Source organism: Pezoporus flaviventris, unplaced genomic scaffold (genome assembly GCF_033815535.1).
Source record: "Pezoporus flaviventris isolate CSIRO_AGI_PZ_B2104156 unplaced genomic scaffold, CSIRO_AGI_Pfla_v1 ptg000255l, whole genome shotgun sequence".
Taxonomy (NCBI): domain Eukaryota; kingdom Metazoa; phylum Chordata; class Aves; order Psittaciformes; family Psittacidae; genus Pezoporus; species Pezoporus flaviventris.
In genome coordinates, this window is record NW_026892802.1 from 150,978 (window position 1) to 174,524 (window position 23,547).

At 47.5% G+C, this 23,547-nt stretch overlaps 1 protein-coding gene across 4 annotated transcripts in view; it reads right to left on the minus strand.

The window, feature by feature from the left end:
- The window catches only part of LOC133263198 (methanethiol oxidase-like), a 35,085-nt gene extending 11,958 nt beyond the window's left edge, over nt 1–23,127 (minus strand). Inside the window, exons 1-12 of one of the 4 annotated variants that reach the window (XM_061442899.1) lie at nt 22,132–23,127; nt 14,888–14,941; nt 14,054–14,166; nt 13,535–13,720; nt 12,774–12,894; nt 11,683–11,865; nt 11,409–11,587; nt 10,243–10,321; nt 9,647–9,768; nt 9,393–9,485; nt 8,276–8,394; nt 7,437–7,621 (exon numbers count right to left, since the gene is read on the minus strand). In XM_061442899.1, coding sequence (XP_061298883.1) covers nt 7,459–7,621; nt 8,276–8,394; nt 9,393–9,485; nt 9,647–9,768; nt 10,243–10,321; nt 11,409–11,587; nt 11,683–11,865; nt 12,774–12,894; nt 13,535–13,720; nt 14,054–14,166; nt 14,888–14,894 — 1,365 coding nt within the window. In that variant the 5' untranslated portion in view covers nt 14,895–14,941; nt 22,132–23,127 and the 3' untranslated portion in view covers nt 7,437–7,458. Of the gene's footprint in view, nt 1–7,436; nt 7,622–8,275; nt 8,395–9,276; nt 9,307–9,371; nt 9,486–9,646; nt 9,769–10,242; nt 10,322–11,408; nt 11,588–11,682; nt 11,866–12,773; nt 12,895–13,534; nt 13,721–14,053; nt 14,167–14,887; nt 14,942–18,282; nt 18,413–22,131 lie in introns of those variants that run through there. The other 3 variants (XM_061442898.1, XM_061442900.1, XM_061442901.1) reach the window with 3 other exon arrangements.
- Between the last annotated feature and the right edge of the window lie 420 nt (nt 23,128–23,547).

Sequence of the window (23,547 nt, forward strand, 5' to 3'; positions counted from 1 at the left end):
TCTGACCCATCCGAGCCTCCTCCTCATCCCCTTCCTATCAGCAGGGAAGGAGCAAAAGCCTCCACCGAGCACCACACCAGGACCGAACATCTGGCCTGGAAACCGACTCTGGTTTCTTGTCTCCCCAAAGGAAGGGAAGGCTCCCTCAGCACGGATGCTGCAGCCACATGCAAGAAGCTTTCCAAGGCCAACAGAAGCCCCCAGCAGCAGATGGGGAGAGAGACAAAAGGAACCTTTGGTACCAGTGGGACAAAACGCCCAAGCTGAGTCCCACCTTTCTCCTTCTGCAGCGCTCAGAGGAACAAACCTACCAGTAACCAGGTGGGACCCACTTCCAAGAGGGGATGCCTGGAGCCTCCAGACAGGGGCTGGAGACAGAGGCAAGAAGGAACAACACAGCCAGGAGCTGCTGAGGGGAGGCTGCAGAGCATCTCTTACCCATGCTGAAGGTGATGGCTCTGGTTCACTCCTCAAGAGCAGAGGTGCTGGAGCTGGAGGTGCAGCTTGCTGTCTGCCTCGCTGGAGTGGGTTGTGTTGTGCCAAGGCTGCTCCGAGGGGGCCATATATACAAGGTAAAGGGGTGGGGGAGAAAGCAACCTGCCAAGGGAGGAGCATCACTCCTAAGCGTTTGGGAGGTGCCAGATCACCACCGTAGCCTGTTTCCGCCTTGCCAACCACCAATCTTGGGGTAAAATCTGCTGCTCCATGCAGGTCTCTTCCTTAAACACAATCTCCTGTATCTGATCCTGGGGCTCTGGTGATTTTCAGTTGACTTCTCCAGTCTTCGGGGCCTCCAGATCCCCATGAGAAACAAGGTAATTAAAGCCACCCCCCATACCCAGCTTCCCACCATCCAAATGTGCAATGGCTGCAAATTCCAGGCAAGGGATGAGAAGCCCTCAGACCAGCAGCCCCACCAGCAGCCTCCTGCAGATTGCAAGCTTGGAGCACACTGAGCTGGACCCTGAAGGCACCATGGGCTCCCTGGGCTCAGCTCAGCAAGCCTGCCTCAGAGGGGCTTCTACCCCAAAAGAAGCCTTTCTGAGCTCTAAGGACTGCAAACTGGGGTGCAGCACAGGCTCAGGAGAGGGAGGGGGCTCCAACACACTGAAATCAGGTGAGGACCTGCTGACATCTCCCACACAGCTGGAAAACATCACTCTAGGAATGGGTGCCTCCCATAGTTCCATACAATCTGTGCAGCACCTACAAGGTCAAGACCTGCTGCTGCCTCTCAGGGTGGCATCTCCATATGGGAATGTCAGCCCAGCTCCAGCAAATGGAATCTCTAGGATTCAGGACAATGCAACCAAGTAGAGCAGTGCCTGAGCACTTCCCTCCTCACCACTCTGGTCAATGGGCACCCTAAGCCCCACTGCAGGCACTAACACTGCAAAGCACCTGGCACCAGTGCAGTTGAGTTTCATGCAATGGACTCAGCTGTCAGAGAACACCCAGGGGAAGAGCAGAGATCTCTGGTAAAGGGCCTGAGGTGTTGGAGAGAAGAGGTTTAGGAGAAGGGTCCTCTCCTGACATCCCCACGAGCCTTGCTACCACCGGCTGCCAAAGTAATGCAGGAAGAAAACGCCAAGCACCATAGATCATGAACAAGTGTCACATCGTGTGGCAGAACTCCTCAATCAGTGGGCACATTACATGGGATAAGTAATTGCTCCAATGCTGGAATGCAGAATCATCTGACAGCACCATTAAGGAAGCCCTTGGGAGATCTCTATCATAAGAGCAAGCCTGTCTCACTGGGCTGTAATTAATGGATCTCTGGTTCCAGAGCAGCACTTTAACATGTGGCAGCACACAGCAAGCAGCCTGCACCTGGCTCCAGTGCCAACCTATATGCAGTTTCTTGCCTAAGCAGTGCATTACTCAGGTACGTGGCCCACTTTTCCACGTGCTTTGTTTCAGACAGTGGAAGAGGGCAAAATGTCTTGGTTTTCCATGCAGGCTTGTCCTCCCTCCTTCCCCAGAGAGGGGAAATTTCAGTTTCCAGAATGGCAGGATACATGGCTCTAACGTGCTCCAGGCACCATGGACCGGAAGATGCTCACTGAAGGCTATGCAGGCCTGAAAGGAGGATGCAGCCGCAGCTTTGGTCCAGCAATGAGAACTACAAATCCAGCTCAGACCAGCAGCAGAGACAGGCCAAAGGCAAAACAGAACACAGCACGCAGGAGCATAAGCTGAGCTGGAGACTCAGCAGGAATCACATGGAAATGAGGCCCTGGCTGGCATCTCTATAATAGAATGAAAGGGAACGAAAGGAGCAGCTCCATAGCTGGAGCTAACTGTCCTCCTCAGGCCAACTCAAAACAGCCTTGCCCTCTTCCCTGCACAGAGCTCATCACTGCTCTCCCATGCTGCTCTGAGTCCATGAGAGGCAATTTCAGGTGCTCAGCTGATGCCTTCTGACCATGCTCCTGCTGTCACGATGTGCATGGCTCACTGCACCATCTTCTTGGGCCTGCACACCCAGTTATTAAAAACTTCATTAGCCTTCCACTCATTAGCTAAGTTAGCTGGTCATCCTTGTTGGCCTTCCTTGGTGACGTCTTTGGCATCCCTCACAAAACCAAGCTGTGGGGTGTAGAGTTTTCTAATTAAAACTGATAGTAGGAAGCATAAGAGCAGGCTCAGCAGCACCAGCAAGCGATGGTTAGCGGAGAACACAATCACTGTGGTCTGCTCTGGGCCTGGGGAAAGCTCCCCATGATGGGCAGAGATGGGAGGCCATGACATGGAAAAGCAGTTGGGGCTTCTCAGGAGAGCCCACACTGGGCCAGCAGCTGCTCCCCTCCTCTTGCCCATTTCTGCCAGCCCTGATAGGGAAGGACATGCTATAATTTTGATAAACAACTAATCATAGAATAGTTAGGGTTGGAAAGGACCTGAAGATCATCCAGTTCCCCCCCCTGCCATGGGCAGGGACACCTACCACTAAACTATGGCACCCAAGGCTTCATCCAACCTCGCTTTGAACACTGCCAGGGACGGAGCATTCACAACTTCTCTGGGCAACCCATTCCAGTGCCTTACCACCCTAACAGTAAAGAACTTCTTCCTTATATCCAATCTAAACTTCCCCTGTTTCAGTTTGAACACACTACCGCTTGTCCTGTCACTACACTCCCTAGTGAAGAGTCCATCCTCAGCATCCTTGTAGGCCCCCTTCAGACACTGGAAGCTGCTCTGAGGTCTCCACGCAGCTTCTCTTCTCCAGGCTGAACAGCCCCAACTTCCTCAGCCTGTCTTCATACAGGAGGTGCTCCAGCCCCTGCTCATCCTCGTGGCCTCCTCTGGACTTGTTCCAACAGTTCCACGTCCTTTTTATGTTGCACACAATGCTCCGGGTGAGGTCTCACAAGAGCGGAGTAGAGGGGCAGGATCACCTCCATGACTGCTGCTCACGCTCCTTTTGATGAAACCCAGGATACGCTTGGCTTTCTGGACTGCGAGCGTACACTGAAACTGGCTCATGTTCATTTTCTCATCGACCAACACCCCCAAGTCCCTCTCCTTGGGCTGCTCTGAATCTCTTCTCTGCTCAACCTGTAGCTGTGCCTGGGATTGCTCCGACCCAGGTGCAGGACCTTGCCCTTGTCATAGTTAAACTCCATGAGGTTGGCATCAGCCCACCTCACAAGCATGTTGAGGTGCCTCTGGATGGCATTCCTTCCCTCCAGGGTATCAACCGAACCACACAGCTTGGTGTCATCGGCAAACTTGCTGAGGGCGCACTCAATCCCACTGTCCATGGCAGCGACAAAGATGTGCAACAAGACCGGTCCCAGCACCGATCCCTGAGGGACGCCACTTGCTGCTGGTCTCCAGCTGGACATTGAGCCATTGACCACAACTGTTTGCGTGCGGCCATCCAGCCAGTTCTTTATCCACCGAGTGGTCCATCCATCACACTGATGTCTCTCCAATTTAGAGACAAGGATGTCATGGGGGACATCCTTGGCATATAATGGGCAGCACAAGGTGATGTAATGCAGTGAAGACTGGCACAGCACACTCAGTGAGGCAGGAGGAGTCCTTGCTTACACCAGGGACACCACGTCTGCGCTAAAGACCCAAGCAAGAACCACAGGGTGCTCAACACCTTGGTACAAGCTTGGTCCAAGCCTGCAGGCTGGAGGCACATCACAGACCAAAGGCAAAGGCTGGTCCAAGTGCCTGACTTTGCAAAGCTCAGATCCATCACCCCGGATCTCTCCATCACCTCACTGAGCAGGTACAAACCAACCATCACAGGGCTGCACACGCAGAGCCCTTCAGCTCAGCACTTCAAGAAGCATCTCCATGTGCAGGCTGCAAGGTCTGCTGCAGGGGACATGAGCATTGCACAACTCCACTTCTTGCTCCTCCAGGCACCTCCATGCCTCTTCTCCACTACAGTTTGAGCAGCCCCTTCCCCTCCACGGGAGCATTTGCTGTTGGAGTAGAAGTGGCAGGGCAGGGGGCAGAAAGGCCTGGCCAGAAGCAGGGTGGCAGTGGGGTGCTGATCCAGCCCTCCCCAGGCCAGCCCACGGCTACGGCCGGGCAGAGCCCTGCGGCACCCACATCCTCACGTTGTGATTTCAGACAGCGGGTCATGAGCACTGACTCCTCGGTGGCCGCTGAAGGGCTCTGCCCCCCGCAGCCACAGGGCATGGACCTGAGTCACTGCCCGGGCAGGCGCTTTTCTGCCGCATCAGCTCCTTCATCCAGCTCCTCCCACAACCGCAGCATGGCTCCATCTGACACCAGAGGAGTGGCAGCACCACGCAGCCGGGGAGGATGGATGAGCAGGACCTGCTGCTTCTCCTGCTCCAGACCTCTGCTGGCACACAGGCACTGGCACCCTCCCTTGAGAGTCCCTGCGAGCACTGCAGAGCAGACTCCCAGCTTGTCACAAGTGACTTTGATGCACTGAAGGAGCTGGTGATCACACCAGGATTACGGGTGCTGAGCAGTTCAGCTGAACATTCCAGGTTCCTCTCCAAAGACTCATTTACACTTCTCTCTATACACCAAAGAAGCCACTTGCTACACCCTTAGACTCAAACATAGGAGCTCAGGCTTCATCAGAGGATGAGAGACCTCAAGGTAGCAGACCAAAAAATAGTGGGTTTAATGGTGACCCTCATCATGACTGCTCTCACTTCACTTAAGCAGAAACTGTTCTCCACTCTAATTTCCCAGCTACGGTCAGTGGTTCTGGTAAGCTTCACAACACCTTCCCCCTCCAAAATGCCCCAAAATGTAGGTAATTTGGTTAATGTCTGAAATTCTGAGGTCAGTTCCAACAGCCTCTGACTGTGGTACTGACCATGACTGTGCCCCCTCAGAGTCTTCCTTATAGCCAACAAAGGTGCTGTCGACACAGTCAGGCGGGTCCATGGCAAAGCTCACCTTGCCCTGAAGCAGACCCAGACAGGCATACATACAAAGATACATACAGCACTTCATTAGAAGACACTCAGATTCAGGGGCATTTCCAACTGGGATTTCAGGATGGGACCCAGACTGGCGCGCTCACTGTAGCTGGAATGAGAGTCTTCAGCCACCATGCGATATACTGATGGAGTGAGAAGAGGCCTGAGGGCCACCCTCACCAGCAAGTTTGGATTTGTGGAAAATCATGACCTAAAATTACAAGTAGAGTGAGAGAAACTCCTGGATTTAGTTCCGTGCTGCACAAAGCCAGGCTGCAGGCTGCCCTCACGTGGCCATGTGGAGGATGCACCTTCTCTAGTGGAAAACGCTCAGTACAGGAAATAGGTGAGAAAAAATTATATGTTCCAATAGTACTGACTGGTAGCAAATGATTTCCTAACAAATTAATGACTTTCCTGGGCAATGTGAGATAGCTGAGACACTGAGCACTCGCTGTACCCACTCAGTGTGGACTGTTAGTAGCATTTACACAGGTTAGCAGTGTATACTCCATTCTTGGAACCAGCCCCTTTGTAAGGAAAACAATGCAAGCAAGATGCTTTAAACATTACCTATTTCCAACAAGAAGCTGCTCAAAATGGGTTTTTCCATCAGATACAGGTGGCTACACCACCAGGTCAGTTGGAAAGCTTTCTGGCTTCATAAGCTCCTACCAGAGCTTCTTGTAACAGGTTTCAAAGAGACCCAGTGGCAGCATCCCAACGTTAAAAACACAAAACTGGACTCTCCAGCCTGGTTCCAAATACGTTTAGCAAGAAAGTAAGCAGCTATGTACAGAATGGAGTCTTGATTACAAAGCAGGATCTGTCAAGCTAGATGAAGGTTTTGCTGTGGAAGCACAGAAGTCAGAATAAACTCAAGCAAAAGGCTCCAGCAGAAGTGCCATCAACGTGAAGCTCCTGCAATACCACTGCTGCGATTCCAGCGTTACAACTGGCAGTGCTAAAGCTCAGCAGGGAACAGAAGATGGGAAAGCAACAGATCCAGAGAGGCAGCAAAGAGAATCAGACCCAGAAAACAGCTTAGGGAAGATGCATCAGGAACTGGCAAGAGGAGAAAGGCTGGACTTGTGGGCGTCTGTCTGCTCTAGACGCTGCAGACATGGGTCAGGCACTGCTGGTGGCATTGCCTGGCTCCAGCACAGTGTGCACAAAGGGGTTGTGCAGATCCCTTCACTCTCAGAAGATGGAAGAGAATCTTTGTTTGCAATAATGGCAACAAAGGAGGCTTCAGTGAAAATAAATTCCTCACCAAAGAATTTGCAGATGAATAAGACTGTTACTTCCTGAAATGACCTTACATTTGGAAATACCCAAATGCTGAAGAGAAAAAAGATGTGCAGCTCCATCTGGCTTGAAGAATGCTTTTATTGTTGTTTTTTTATAACATCAGTGCACAGACGTTAAAATATAACCCAAGTCCAGAAGCATGTGACTTCAGATTAGATAGATATGTATGATTTTTATGCTGTGTCTGCTGTAAAGCATCAACTACTGTATGAGCACATTACACTTTGCAGGGACAGAACACTCTTGCTCAGAGACAAGCCCATGGAATGTATCCTTCTTATGGAGCTGTTTAGGAACAGCTTCTTCACCAACAAACAGTGGCAAGGCAAATTAGCATCAAACAAGGCAAATAAGCATCAAACAAGGCAAATAGCCTTTAAAAGCTGGTGACCTCGGCCTTGAAACCACAGTCAACAGTGATTACACAGGACCTCGTGAAAGGGGAAGGAGGAGAGAAAATGAGCTGGAGATCATGTTTCAGAGAGATTCACTTGGCTGCCTCAGAATGAGAAGAAAGTGGAGCTTCTGTGGCTCACCCTAATGGAAGTCTAAATATAGACAGTGGATAAAGTTCCAGCTGACCCCATTCACCTTTATAAAAGGGGAGAGTAAAGAGGAAAGAGGAGGAGAAAGAGGGGGAAAAACCCAAACACAAGCCCCCCAAAAAACCAGCAACAACAACAAACCCCCTGAAACCAGCTCCAGACAACCATTACATCCAGATATCAGAGGTACAGTCTCCACCAGGGTAACGAACCTCATGAGCCAGGGCAGGCCCATCAGGTTCCTTCCCAAAATCCACTAGGAAGTTTTTATTCACTTGCAATCCACCTTTTTCATTATCCACATCAATCTGCAGCATAACAGAGCCTTCCCTGAAAAAGGGACAAGAAAACAGGTATTGGGAAAAGGTTTCCTTTTTGTTGCTCTTCCACATTTGGGCAAGATCTGTCTTTGTTTAATACAAACCAGAAAGAAACCCTGATACAAAATGGGACTTTTGAAATCACTTAGCCGATCTCAAAAGTGAGTTACACCACCTCAGTGAAACTGCAGCCTCAGATGAGCAATGAATGATTGCAAATAAATAGCTGTTGTTACTTATAAAGGAATAGGGAAGTGCACTATGCCCTCCTGTGGCCATCTGGCACATCATCTTCTTTCCTTAGTTCAGAAGAACAGAAAGCTGCGCTGGTAACACTCAAAGGCAGCTCGGAAGTACTACAGATTCCAGAGGGCTAGGTCAGGTTCACTGGTTTCTTCCCATTCTCATCTACTTCCAAATAGGTCCCGATTTCAACAAACTGTGTGTGCACACCCCAACTTTTGTGTGCCTATTGAGAAGGGGCGGATTCTGGCGAGTGGGTAACACATCTAGGTTGGTAGGCTGTGGATAAAGTGACTAGGTTTAGTCTCCCTGGGTGGGAACTCTGCTCTGTGCAACAGCTGGCATGTGCATAGCACTATATGAGGAAGAAATCTTGCACATGGGCTTGTGCAGTCATCCCTGTTTACCAGAGTTCTCTTACTTGACAAGATCTGGGTAGAACTGCTTGTCCCATCCACTGTAGAGAGAGTTGGTGACATATAATCTCTTCCCATCCAAACTCAGCTGAAGCATTTGAGGTCCACCTCGCACCCTCTTCCCCTAAAATCGTAATAGAGAACCAGGTGCCTAAGACAAGGCTGCCACAGACATTGAACAAAAGAAATGCAACAGCAAGGAGAAACAAAAGAGCACAGCAGTTCTGCTCCTGGTAGAACCATCCAGAGCTCCGAAATCCTCCACACAGCAGCACCAATCTCCCTATTTTAGAGAGGGAACAGTTTTTATTGGGAGTCTTCCTCCTTACTAACAGGGAGCCTTGAAGCCATTTCAGAAGAATTCCACTTCATTCACAAGACTAGTAATGTAAGAAAGTAAGGGCTGAAGGGTTCAGGTCACTGTACTTGGGTGGAAGTGTCAAAACTTAAGCAAAGGGGTGAGTGGCATAACACAGCTGCTCCAAATTAGAACAGGTCTCTGCTGCAGCTAGGGCACAATCTGCACGAGGAAGAAAAGGAGTATGTGGATCTTCCTAAAACTGCCTTCAGTGGCCAACACATCTTAGTCATGTCTATGTTCAGTTCTTGCATATCCTGAGACTTTCCACAGGTAGCTGCCTTGATAGTAATAATATTAATGCACACTGATAATGACCAGAGGCAATTAATGTTCTTTCATTTTCTATCACGACGCCAGGTGCCATCAAACTCTTTACACACACACAGACACGCACTCCCCAACCCTGCAGAATGAGCTGGGTTAGTGCTTCACACATACTGGGAGACTCCCAGCAGCAGTGATGGCAATGTGATGAATGCACACTACATTAGCTTTAAATTAGCTAGCTAACAACAGCAGGGAAGATGCAATTACACAGGCTTCAGACGAGTCAAACAGCTTGTCCAATTCCACCAGGGACCCAGAACACTTACCAGAATTCACTAGCTCCAGCCCCTGCTGAGATGTGGTACCTGCCCAGGCTGAAAGCCAAGCCACAAACTAGCTCAGATACAGCTCTGTATGTCCTACGTTTGTAGGGATATGTTAAAATGGATCACAATTAGCAGAGCACTGAAAACATGCATATGAGGAAAACTTACTTTGAGCACAAATGGCTCTGGCTGACACTGCAATTCCTTGTCTTCCACTACAGTTACAGGCCCACCTTTTGTGATGCTGCCTCCCAGAAACACCTGTAACCAAGGGAATGGATGAGAATAGGCACCTGCTATCATAAGAACACGAAAGACAATTCTCAGGCAAAAGCAAATTGTCATTTTCTTCTTTTGAAAAAGACAGGAACAAGCAGACTGGGCTGTCCTTGTACGTGGCAGCTTTGCTGCTGCTGCCTCACCTGCCCCACCAGCTTGGGCTTGCGGGTGTTGGAGATGTCGTACTGGCGGACGTCCCCGTGCAGCCAGTTGCTGAAATACAGGAACCTGTCGTCCAGCGAGATGAGGATGTCAGTAATAAGACCTTCAAGAAAACAGTCAGCAGCAAAGTCAGGAAATGGACAGGCCCAGCAACAAACAAGACCACGAGTCTATTATCTTTCCAAATTCTAGTCACAGCAGCCTCAGAAAAATCAGTAAAGATATGGTTTGAACAAACACAATCATCCTTGGACACTTGGTGCCTACTCAGAGGAGCTTCAGGCTCTACAGCATTCCCAGGACCACTCCCGTGAGCTCATGCTGAAAGAGCCAAACTCCAAGTGTTTTTCTGACCTCAAGCACTGAGTGGTGTGGGAGCAGATGGGTCTGATGATCTACTCGATGGCTTGTAAGCAAGGCTAATTTGGTGACACCAGAAGTGTTACACAAAGAACCCAAAGAGAAATTCAGTATTTTGCAAGGAAGTGTTTGCTATTTAAGGATGAGATTTTGCAGAAAGCTCCACTGAACCAGGGAACTGAAGAGGGCAACACATCTCTTCTGCAAACACACTCACCAGGCATGTCAGGGAGAAGCCATCCCTGCACCTTCTTGCTGGGGACTTCAATCACCTTCTCTGCTGCCCAGTCTCCTTTCTGCAGAAAGCTCAGGAGAGACCACAGCATTATTAGTGCCTTGATGTTAGCCAAGAGAGCTCAGCTATGCAGGACAGAGGGAGGAGAAGCAAATAGTGCTGTTTATTTAACAGGTCCTCTACACAGGGGGTATGCACACCGCAAGCATTACCAAGGGGTGAGGATGGTAACTATTACTGCCAGTTATGCTTATGCTATGCAACAACATCTCAGATTGCTGTAACAGTAGCAGAACTAAAACCCCTAATCACCTGTAGCTTGGTGTCCCACCCCTCTCCAGCTCACCCCCTACTCCCCTGCTCATGAGCCCACCACCTTCCCTCCTTTCTCCACCTTCCAAATACTGGCTGAGCAGCAGGCAGCACACACTGGCACTGGTGACAAGTTTCACAGGTTCTGATCAGTTCTCCAACTGATGCACATTTGTGGAGCAGCTCGCAGGCCAGAAAGCAAGCCGTTGAGCTAATGCTGTAGCCCTTTCCTCAGTGCAGGTGCTCATCAGACTTTCATAGGTCATTCATGGCGATTAAATTGATCAAGAAGTTATTGTGAAGGGTGGGGGTGTTGGAAGTGGGGCTGACAGACCAGCACCATGACCTCTTCAGCTTTGCTGCCTTTCAGGATCAGGCTGCTGAAGATTTGCATCCTGGACATAGCAGAGGTACTCAGAATGCAACTGCTAAAGGTGAGGGACTATCCAGCAGCTTCAGAAAGTTACAGCACTGGCTTCAAGGCACACTGTCATGTGTCAGGTTTGCTCTCTGACACAATCATAGAATCATGCAATAGTTTGATTTGGAAGGGACCTTTAAAGCTCCTCTAGTTCCAACCCCCTGCCATGGGCAGGGACACCTTCCACTGCAGCAGGTTGCAGCAAGCCCCATCCAACGTGGCCTTGAACACTGCCAGGGACAGGGCAGCCAGAGCTCCTCTGGGCGCCCTGTGCCAGTGTGTCACTGCTATAGCTTGGCTAGAATTAGACTGGAATTGAGAGCCATAATATTTTTAATCCAAATTCTACTATTTCCTAAGTGACTGGAAGCTTTCTGAAACAGTCTCTGTGTTTGCCATGGCTTTCATTGCTTACCTCTGTCTTGTAGAACCGATGAACTGCAGCACTCAGAGCACATCCCACAAACCCTTCTGCAGCATCCGGATTGTGGAGGAATCGAATCTCCAAAGGTATGGAGCCCTTCCCTAAGTCAATTGTCTGAATGTAGGTGTGAGTGCTCCAGTCCCACACGTTAATGTGGCCACCATAATGCCCTACCAGATCAGGTCAGAGCAGAAAAAGCACAGAATATATTATTTTATCAAAGAATCATTTTTACTTTTGAGAGTTTAAACAAATGCCCCCTTACCTTTCTCTATATCAGCTGGGTTAAACCCATCTACCAAGGCTTTTGGGGCTCCCCATTCAGTGCTCATCAGGACATTGTGCCGTGGCTGGTACCAGAAGTCGTAACCCAGGGAAGGCACCTTCTTCCCATTCTCCCAATTTCCTTTCACTTCAAAGGTCTCTCCATCCAGCAATATAAAGCTACCTGATAGAAACACCAAATACATTTGTCTGAAGACATTCACAGAAGTTCACAGCTTTAAAAATGCTTTTTTAAGCTTCAGTTTGCCCTGTTTCTGCTCATAATAACAATAAATCTGCCAGCCCTTCCAGAGTTCATTTCAATTAAGGGATAACTTAGAGAAGATCCTGGAGGAGTCACCACTGGTTTTCTTTGCTTGCCATCAGTACCCTTGAATTATACAAACAGTATGCATCTATTCAAGGACGCGTTTGCCCACAATCTAGAAGAGAAAAACTCTCTGAAAAGGAGCAGGGTTCCACCACTTAACCCCCGAGGTATATTTTTTCTAATAGCTAATATTTCTCTCAGATGTCAGGTGGTTTACACCTGCATAGGTACCAGAATTTATATGCAAGAATCCCTCAAAAGTTTTAAACAAGAAATGCAACCTATAATGGCCTGAAAGGTTAATTTTCATTAGAGACAAAGAGGATTTAGGTTGGCAACAGCATCTCTCATACCCAAGCCACCAATACTGAGCTGATGCAGACTGTTTTCCAAAGCAATTCTTCCCTGCTCCAGGCTGAAGTGACCAAAGTGAAATGTTAATGGGTTTCCTGCTCATACTATAACCACTAGAGTTGGTCTTCTTTACTAATATATGCAAAAGCCTGAGGCCTGGAAGCTGAACTCATCAACAGTCCCATTGATATTCCTCTACATCAGGTCTGAAGTGCAGAGCAGTGACCATTCAGCTTACCTGGGGGGTGATATTTTTATTCCAGCATTAACCATTCCAGGAGCTGTTTGTTGATGTGCATAAGAGAACTGTAAGCACTGACAAATTCTAACCTTGCAGCTTGTGCTTTGGGAGCATGATACTTCTATACCGTGAGCACTTTCCTAGAGTAGTTAAAGAGGACTAATACCTTTTCCATTGCCAGAAGGGTCTCCCAAACAGCTGATTAAGATGTCACCACTGCCCAGACAGTGAGAGGTGTGAGGATTACCCGCATTACCCTTCTGGTATAACTCCACTGACTCAACAACCTAAAATGAGTATACACATAGTCACAGTTACCTCCATGGAGCTCACTTAGACAACACCAATTCACCCCTAGGAGTTCAAGTTTCACAAAAGGAAGGGAAGGGGGAAATCTTTGAGGCATGTCAGAGGCTCGGTTTGAAACAAAATTCACTGAACAGGGAAAGACCTTAGGGGGAGTTATCCACTGCATTAACAGTCACAGGCAGACAAGGTTCTACAGAACTGAAAGACTATGAATGGGAGTATTTGCTGGCAGGTGGGGTGGGACAAAGACCACTGAGAAGTTTCCTTTCATTCCACATTATGATCTGTACTGAAGTTTCCCTGACCAAGTACAGATGCTGACAGTGTATGTATTTACATCTCAGCTAATCCTCTCTGCCTTACAGTCAGTGAAAACAAACGCTCCTGAGACACAATTCCTTTACCCTAAACCAGTTTCTAAACCAGGTTAGACAAATGTGACTCCAGCAGTGCCTATTTTTTTTCACTGACTGTAAAGGGAATCTAACCAGTTAGACATGAAAAAGTGTAAGTCTATATCCTAACCTCTATCTATGCCAGTATCTGGATCTATAAAATCATTGTCTCTTGGTCAAAACGTATGAAACAAAACCCCAGCTTAAAGTCATGTAAATATACCTTATGGATTCTAGGAGCTCGCATGTCTGTTCCCACATCCACCACGTAAATTCGAGAAGAGATCAAACTTGGTAGAATCAGGCGGTTCCTTCTCTTGGTGGCATCCCCAAAGCAGCTGCTACAGGCGTTCCACCCTGAATGATGGAGCTCATCATTCAGATTGGGCATGGGCAGGCGATGGATCACCTGCAAAGTCAGAGACAGGCTTCACATTCAGTTTCATAGAGTTTTCCCCTAGGCAAAAAAAAATGAGCCTTTATGTCAAGGCATAAATTAATAAAGAGCAGAAGGAAACTGCTATTTGTTAGTCAGGAAACAGATTTTAGCCTGAGATATGCAGAGCTGAAGCTGTAAAGTAGGAGAAGAAAGCTGGACATCATGATTGCACAGCATTTGTGAAATGCTGCGTGCCATTAAGTGAATTCAAATCTTTAAAAGACTAACTAATTTAGGAGACATGCAATAACAATAGGGCAAAAAATACAATAGAAACACCAGAGCCATTCTACACACAGGTACCTGACAGTAGTGTGGAGATTTGGGATCAACATCCACAGTGGCCAGGTAGTCAGGCTTCTCTATCCCAGTGTTCCTGTAGATACAAGGCAGGTACACAATCTCCTCCCGGGGACCTGTCAAGGCAGAAGTCTTGTAAAAATGGTTTCTTTTGACACATTAAAGAAAAAGCTGTGGTTAAGTGTAAGAGCATCTCCTCTGGATTTAAACTCTGTCTGTAAACTGGGTTTCTTCCCAGGAAGCTGAACCTCAGCATTCCCATCTTATGGGGAAACACCACTAGTATGTAGTTTGAGCAGCCAGGAGTTGCCAAGAGCAAGTACTTATTCACTTTTGAGGCCTTTCCTTCCCTCACCCTCCTCACATAATAGGCTTTGGGGATGCAATGACTTTCCTGGAGAAGGACAGTGCTGGAAACCAGCTCCTACCCTGTGGGGCCATGTGGAGCCTCTCCCTTCCCCAGCTACAGAAGTGATGACTCCCAGCTGCCAGTGCCCAGAGCTCACTCTACCCATGCCAAAAGCCTACTTACTACAACCTATAAAACTGAGGCTTTTAAATTCCATCAAAGGACGTGAGGTGAAGTTCTGACACTATTACAATCTATAGCAAAATGCCTCAAGGGCTTTAGTGAGGGTCAGGATTTAGCCAGACACTGCTGGACAGAACAGAACACATCCTTAGTGCAGCTACAGGTGGATGAGAAGCTTGACACTAAACTGTGTCACACAGAATTCCCAACACTCCTTCCTCCTATTTTCCCCTTCTGTCCTAAAGAGTAGTTTGTTGTTATGAGAGAGTCTGAAGGCAGTCTGGGTTTAGAAAAGATGTGCTTACCTTTCATGGCATCCAGAGGAGTTGCGTATCCTGGGCCACATGCTCCACATTTTGCTGATTGGAGGGAAAAAAAGAAGTTCTTCTAATTACCAAATTATTTTCAAGCATCTCTCTAAGAGGACTTTGGCTTTGCATTGAGAGATGGACAAATGTTAGATCCAGTTTTTACACTGCCAAACACCTGACTCCAGTCATGCTGAGGTTACACACAATGTGACACGCCATGCTCAAGAATGATGGGAAAGTTAGGCCTTCATTTCCAGGAGTTCAGCCTCACAATTTGAAAGCACATTCATATATGACAAGGGTCTGGGATTTAAGAAAACTGTGTTAAATGTTTTACAGAGAGCTGCTGAATCACTGCCAGATGAGTAAGGAGACAGATGTGAACAGCCCATTTTATCACTGGAAAGGCTCCAGTCCCTCTCTGCACAGAAATGTCAAAGAAGTGGATAGTTTTGAGGATTTACAGCCTGAGTAAGAAGTGACACTGCAGGTGACCAGAAAGGACAGGGGAAGGGGAATCATCAACCATTCCACCTTCTAGTACAAACTCAGCTCCCCACCTTTACTCTCATGCCACTCTTACCTCTGCTCTGTACCAGTCTGGATCCTAATCAACACAGAAGTTGTGCTAAACCAGCCTTCAGTACAGTAGAGATTCCTACTCCAACACAGTCACAGCACACACATGCTCAGGATTGCATCAATACATTGTTGGCTAGAATTAAGAAACTACTATCCTGAAATACTGCTTTAAGGGGCAGTTACAACATGTTGCAAGTTTATAGGCTCAAGGGATGCACAGAAACCTCTACTATTCTTGAGCCATGGAGCTGCAGGGCTACTGGACACCGTGCAGGAAGCTTCTGCTCCATTCCTAACTGGGACCAGGATATAGTCGGTGTTCCAAGCACAACATGCAGCAGTGCTGTGCAGCAGGACAACAGTGTACTTTTCAATGTGACACAAAGTGAAATGCATGTTGACAGAGACAAAACCATAGTACAGATGCCTCCCTCTGTACCTCCAGTGTCTGTAATAAAAAGCAGCAAACTAGGTAACTATTTACCATTCTCCAATACTCAAAGAGAGTGTGATGGCATCAGAATACCCCAGATCTCAGATTCCAAATGCAGAGGCAGTGACAGCTCCATTGCCCGTTTCGTTAGGGAGCCTGCCTCTGAAGGCGAAATGCTTCAAGCAATCCATTGACTGTACATGGAGCCTCATAACCTCACAGACAGGGTCTTCTCAGAAAGAGCAATTCAGTACTTTAGGTTACATTTCACCTGCTCTGTGGAGCAGTTTTATCTGGAAACACAAAATAGAAAGTTTGCTTTGTTCGGTTTATGTCTAAGCCATAACTGAAACTTTCTTTCCATTTTCTCAATCACCAGCACTGGCAGGAGCTCAGCTGGCATCAGACCACAGCTCCACGAGCATTGCAAATGCAGTTTTGTGCAGATCCCTTTGAGAAAAAGATTATTTGTGCCGAATTGTTTTCCAGAGAAAACACACAGCAAGACACTGGACGTTTTATCTTCCTGCTTCTTGCAGACATTTGTTTCTCCTTTCCCTCTGATCTTGCTCAAACCCTCTTTTATTCTGAACCATTGTACCTAACTGCCTGAAGATACACGTGGATGAAGCAAACTCCATGCCAAGCTCATTTGTGAGCACAAAATCAGGGGTTTGACACGAACTGTGATTGTATCACCTTGTAGCAACATGTTAACAATAACATTTACATTGCTATGTTCATAATCCAGGGTTAAACATTATAGTATTGCTATGTTCTAGATCCACCCTTGACCTGGCGGCTGACCCAGCGTCCTGGACACCAGGTGCATCACACACACGTGGTTTGGGGACTCCTGCACCAAGACCCTTTTCCTGCAGCACACTGCACCTTCCCAGGCAAATCCTCTCACCCCCAAGTCCACCTTCCTCGTCTTTCTAAAGCAAAGAACATTTCTCTCTTGGCAACAGCTCTGGTGTGAGTTTACCAGGAAGGGCACATGCATTTAACTGTGACTGCTCTGGGGTACAATTTTCCTTTTTCCATAAAGGAAGTTCCAACAAGACCCATTCCTCCAAACTCCTGTGCAGTTACTGTATATACAGCTGCTAAAAACATACCTGCTCCTTTTGTTCCCATTGTGGGTGCCTGATAGAGCTCAGTTTCACAAAGGGGTGTAGGAGAAAGGTGGCAATAAAGTAGCCACCTCTTTTGAGAACTTAAGAGTTGGGTGGCATCAATCTGGGCCAAACTAAGCTGTTTGGAGAGCAAACAGAAAGTTCTCCAAAATCACAGTGCCTGCCTGGGCTCAGCACTGACCCACTGATAGAGGGGGGGGGGCAAGTAAATGTGGTTTATGATTGTACTGAAAGAACACACAACTGGGAGGGGTCAGAGTATCCTATGGACACGGCAAGACACAGGCCTTACAGAGCGACAGGGAGAACAGCCACGCTTCCTCACTGCAATCCAAGTAACAAATCATGCAAGCAGACTTCAATGATCTGTTAAATATTTGAAGAGCAGCCCAAGATTTGGACTTCTACAGTGCCAAGGGCACTCCAAACCGCGTGACTGAGCCACCGCCTCCTGCTGCTGGAAGCTTTAAGGTGCGTTACTGACCTGACTCCTTATCCACTGCCCAGAGACTCCTTACACGCTGCAGCACGCAGGGCACGGGTAACAGAGTGAAACTTGCAGTGTGTTAGAAAGCAAAGCAAAGCAAAACTCCTTTACTGTGTAGAGGAAGTCCCGACAGAAGCACAGGAAGACAAACATGCACCCTAGGCAGCTAAACCAGACTGGACACTTCTGCTGAGTCAGACTCACTGTTTGTATCCCTGCAATAAGGGCTTTTTTTCACTAAGGTCGACAAACTTACCCTGGCTTGTGAACCCCCTCTTGCATGTTACACAATCATACATGCAAAAAAGCTTCCAGGTATTTTAGCCCTTCCCTCTCTTTCCTATTCATGTATTCAGCAATGAAAGTCCACAAAAAATGACACTGTCTATCACAAAAATACCAGCAAAACATTAAATTCTGGCTCCTGGCTCCCTGGCACCTTTCCCAAGCGTCGTTCCTGTTCACAGTTAAACCAGAGCAGCAAGTCCAAATCTTGTTTCAGCCTCTAAATACAGAGGTACTAAAAGAGACATTTAATGAGAGCATAAAAGGCATTTACTGAGAGCACTAAAGCTACTTATTTAAAACCACAGGGGCTTTCAATAGCTTAAAGGGGTAAAGCTTTTACCAGGCAGAGGGAACGCGGAACCTCAGCCCCAGAGCTCTCCTGACCAGGTCCCTCTGGCCCCTGGTTAGCTGCACAGCGCAGAGCTGCAGCCACAGCACCAGATCCCAGCTGGATCCTTACCCATGTCGGAGGGGCCGCTCAGGGCTGTTGGGTGAAGCAGAGCTGCCTGGGCTGGAGTTGTGCGCAGTGAAGCTGCTGGGAGAGGGGCATATGTGCAAGAGGGAAGGGGCGGGCAGGACTGGGGAGAGCTACTGCCAAGGGGAGGATCCAGAGCAGCCGGAGCAGGCACGGAAACTCTTCTACTTCCCGGGAAAGCTTGGAGGAACCTGGCACAGCTCCACCGGAGCAGCCTTTCGCACTGCTCCTCTCACATTCCAGCACTTCACGTGGGTGTTTTGTACCCAAGGAGAGCAAAGGAGGAAACACTTTGCGGTGAAAACCTCTTGCTTTGGGCAGGGTTTCAAGTTCTGGAGTCAAGGCATGCCCGGCCTAAGCACTGCTCTCAGTTGGGTCGGGTCTGGTAGGCAGCGTGTTCTTAGCATTTCATAGCCCTTAAAGAAGGCTCAACACTTGTCTGCTCAACACTTCACAAAACTACCTCTTAAAGAAGATCCTTTCATGGCTGGCAGCGGCCCCAAGTATTGGAAAATCTGGATTTCACTCTATTCCATTTGGAATTCTAAGCTATCCCCAGTGAGAATTAGTGTATTATTTCCCATTTATTTTTTAAAGGGCAGTGCTTTTTCCCCAGGCAATATCACCTTGGTCATTCCCAAGAGCAGACACCACATTTTACAACCCTCTCCCACTTCTCTGCTTCTACATGAGCCACCATGTACAGCAGAAACACTAAATGGTGCTGAAACCCTCCAACTACTGAGGCTGGTCCCTCCATTATGCCAAAAGGGTGTCAGGGAGCTCTGACAACCAACCTACAACTGACCATTCATTCACATTTATTTAGTGAACTGAGCCTCTTCTTCCTGATCCCAAAGTGGACAAACGCAGTCTGTTAACTCTTTACCTTCAGGCTATTGGCTCAGTGTTTTGTGTGAACAAATTACTGCCCCAAAATGCTTTTCCTCTCCATTCTCTGTCCTGTTCTCCACAGCTGCATTTGGGGATTTCAACTGACTGATGGTCATTCAAGTTCCACCTCTCTCATCCCATCTAAGGACGAGCTGCTTCACACAAAGGCATTGTTTTAAACCATGGATTTCTGTTCTTTTTGTCCCCAAGCCTTAGTGTTCATTGGAGTGTTCGTTCTGGTTGAGTCCCATGCCTATCTCTCACTCTTTCTGTCTTTTCCTCCTCAGGTACAGCCTTGTGTGTCCAACAGTTCCTTCCCTTCTTTGCACTTCAAAACACTACTTTACTACGCATAAGCTTGATGCAGTGGGTTTTTTTAAGCTGCTATTAAAAAATGTGAGTAATGTATTTCATAAATACACTACGTGAGACCCAGGAGACCCCATGAGATGCCAACTGAAGATCCACGCCAAGGAATCAGAGCTGTGCTCTTGAAGAACCCCACTGACGTCAACGAGACTCCAAGGCTGCACAGGGTAACACAAACATCACTTCTACTACAAGAGCTATGCCCTGCATTCTAGGCAGAGAGAGTGGGAATTCCATCATCCTCAGCAATGGCCTACTTCTGCTTCCAGCAAAGGCACCAGGAGTTTCAGCTCTTGAGGTCAGCAAGACCCATAAACCTTCTGTGCAAGACACTGCCTGAGAGGAGGGGAAGCACATCCCACCACCAGCACAGACACATGGAAGCTCCTCAGGCAATAATTTACTTCAGTTTAAACGACCTGAGTCAGCAGGGAACGTATGGGTGCTGAGGATGGAACCCACGTGGTGTTAAATCAGCAGTGCTCTTGGCTCACTTCTCATGCCGCTGGGGAGGCAGTGGGAGGCACTGCTCACCTCAGGATGTGTCTGTCACAAACACGGAGGAGTGAAGGGCCAAGACGGCTTTGTGCACCTCCACAGCCAGTTCCCTTTCAGCTCTCACGCCTGGGCTCCCCGTGCTGCAGCTCAGGCTCCTGGCAAGCACAGGCCTGATCTGGGTACCCTGCATTTAGAAACTACCCCATTAAAGTGGCATCAGGGAGCTCCACAAACACACTTTATCAAAGCACAATACTTTTATCAACACATCAGCAAGCCTTGAGCCATGGCACAGCTTTCTTTCCATGGCTCCCAACTCCACCTCATGCTTGAGCTCAGTCCTGGGTTGGTTCCAAGCAGTCTGACTAAGACAGTTTATCTACCCCGTTGTTCACATACCAAAGATTCCCAGCGCCTCACTCCTCTGCTCTGTGGATGTAACCCAACGCGAGGCAGTGCCAGCCCACCTTCATCAGAGCACAGACAGACACATACCATCCATCCTCACATCTGGCCCGGGGGGAATTGCTTAACAATTTGTTAGAACCTGGGAATAACCTGGTGAGAGCCAGCCTGCAGTTACCAAGAGCACATCATGCCAGCTTGTTTCTATTGTAAGTCTTTGATCCAAAGGGGAGAAGGAGAATGTATATCTTAGTCATAGTGAGAACTTTGATGTTGTGCCTCACACCTTCCTCTTAACTAAACATATAGCTTAGCCAAAACAACTGCAAGTTTGGTGTAAAGATACATCCAAAACTACAAACACTACCCAACAGAGCTGATTCACTGGAAGGATTTGTAACTCTGTAGAGGTCTACGATGCGTCCACAGTAACAAGTAATTTCACTACTGGGTCACATGTGTAATGCAGAATAGGCATATTACATCTACAAACAGCAGCAAAGTGGAGTATCAAGTATTGTGGACTATGGAATTAAAAAAACACAGAGAAATTTGGAAGTGGAGGGTTGTTTTTTTCTTCCCTGAAATAATGCCATTCCAATTAAAATTAGCCTGGAAGCTGGGAATGGCTAATGCATTTCAAACCAACCTTTCAGAATTCCTTTCTCAGTTTATTTAGCTGGATACTTGTTCCCAACTTCCACAGCTTCAGACACTGCAAAGCATCAGCATGGATTTACACCCGCACGGAAGCAGGTCTCCATGCATTAACTGATGGTCAGGTTGCCAAAGTGATCAGCTGTAACCCATGTGCCGATATCCTTCCTCCAGCCTCACTGGTATTTGCCAACCACATCATCGTTCTTTAAGGATATAGAAACCACTGCATCTACATGACAATCCCACTGGCAGCAGAGTCAATGTCAACACGTGGAAGAATAAATGATACATCTGACAACTTCCAAATTTTATCAAACTCCACAAGAGAGGTTTCTGTTAAACCCCACCAGCTGAAAGGAGCAGTTTTCCTTTTGCAGGGGCAATATGCTAAACCTCCAAGTTTATGGAGAGCTCATGGCTTGAAGCTGAAACAAGTACAAAACCCCACACATTTACTATGGTTAAGAATGCGTCAGAAATGTTGTCAACTTGGAGAGCCCAATATCTGCTTCGAGGTTGATAATAATGAAATGACAACAACCAGATGTTTAGAGAAACTGTAAAGGGAAACCTCAGCTGGGACTTGACAAGACAAACAAACCAATGATTCAAAAGACAGCTATTTTTATAGCCGCAACAGCTTCCTGCAGAGAAACAGCTTGATCCTGGGCCAGCTCCCAGAGTCCTGGAGGCCTCTAAGTCTAATTTTATGGAGACCTCCCTTGAGCAGGTTACCTCTGCAGTGGCAGGTTATTTGCAGGTAATACTGTCATTCTTTCTTATCACCTGCAAGTGAAAACTGGCTATGGCTCAACAGCTTTTTAAGGAAAGGAACCCACTCTTCAGCTGTATCTCCACTGCTCTGTTAGGCTCTCTGAAAAATACTGGTTAGAGACCCCTATTAGCCAGGCCATAACGTGCTTTAGTATCCCCTCAAGCTTGGATGCCCTTCACAAAGACATGAGCAGGGTTTGATCTGCCTCAGATCAAAAAAGAGAGAGAACTCACCAATGGTGATGTGATTTAAACCAGCTGCACTCTCCTGTCATTAACTGCATCTGAACTAGGTATCTGTAGAGCACTGGAGAAAGAGAAAAGCACCTGGTGAAGTTTTATGGCTTCTTTTCAAGACAAAAAACCAAACTTTGCTTTTTACCTTAAGTCTCAGAAACGCTGCATTTGCCCTGTTGCATTTGCAGGGAGGGAAGAAATCAAGTTTGGGATTAGCAGGTGGTAATTTTGTTAGGAATATAAAACTTCATGGGTAAACCCTTGCTGCTGTCCACATCTGAATTCTTCTTCCAAACCCGAGTTGTCCCAGACAATGCTGCTGTGGCTGCTCTTTGCCCCTTCCCTTAAGGAAAAAAATCACTTTCTATAGCTCCTGCTTCCAGATTATATTTTTTTGGTGGTGGTGGCTTTGAAAAAGCAAGTGAAAATTCCTATCATTATATTAAGTAATTAAACAATCCTCTATCTAAGGCAGAGGCTGCAGAGTGCAATCAGGAATACAAAGCCTAACGAGGGACAATGGTGTTTGTTATTCTTATCAGTGGCATAACCACAGAAGAGAATGCAGCCCTTCGTATTGCACATGTACATGATTTACAGGTGACAGAGTGTTAAGTGAAAGCACTTCCCTCCACCATGAGGTGAAGCAGCCTGGAGCAATGTTTAAACCAGGAAGAGTGCCTGGTACCTCCTGAAGACCATCAGGAGAAAATTAATGGGCTTGTTTAATGAAGCACAGAATAATAAATTACATTCCAGCAACACGTGGAGATCACAGCAAGGGGCTCCATTTGGGAAGCACTGCTTGGGAAGCACACTGCTCACCAAATTCATGAGTGTCTTCAAAATAAAGCAACATCTCAACGTATGCTGAAGACATAAATGTTAACAGGGCTCTGAAATGCATCCCTATTTTTTGTTACCTATGTTTACTACTGATACAAAGCATGTTGTCTGTCCTAACCACACAAGCTGCAGCACTCAGGCTGCACTGTGCAGTTACAGCTCTGTGTTTCAGCATTCCTGAATTACCCGCAATAATAAGCTCATCATTAAAGATATAATCACAGTAATAAGTTCATTATCAAAGATACTGCCCATTTGACTTTATGCTAGTGGAGAATGTTGATGATACGTTGGCTTGACAGTGCAGGAACTCCGATGGCACTGAGCCAGTGACGTACTTAAGCAAATGCATAACGTGAAGCATTTATAGAGCAACGCTGATTGTATTTGGATCACTTTAAATAAGACACTGGCTTCAGCACCCACTGAAGCAAAGCCCTCACACCTCGCACTCGCCGCCGTCCCGACTTCCAGGAACCTCCACAGCTTTATGGGAATTTAATCCTCAGCCTCCTCCTTGAGGCCATCCCCGAGGGATGCAACTTGTGCCAGCTTCTGAGAGGAGTC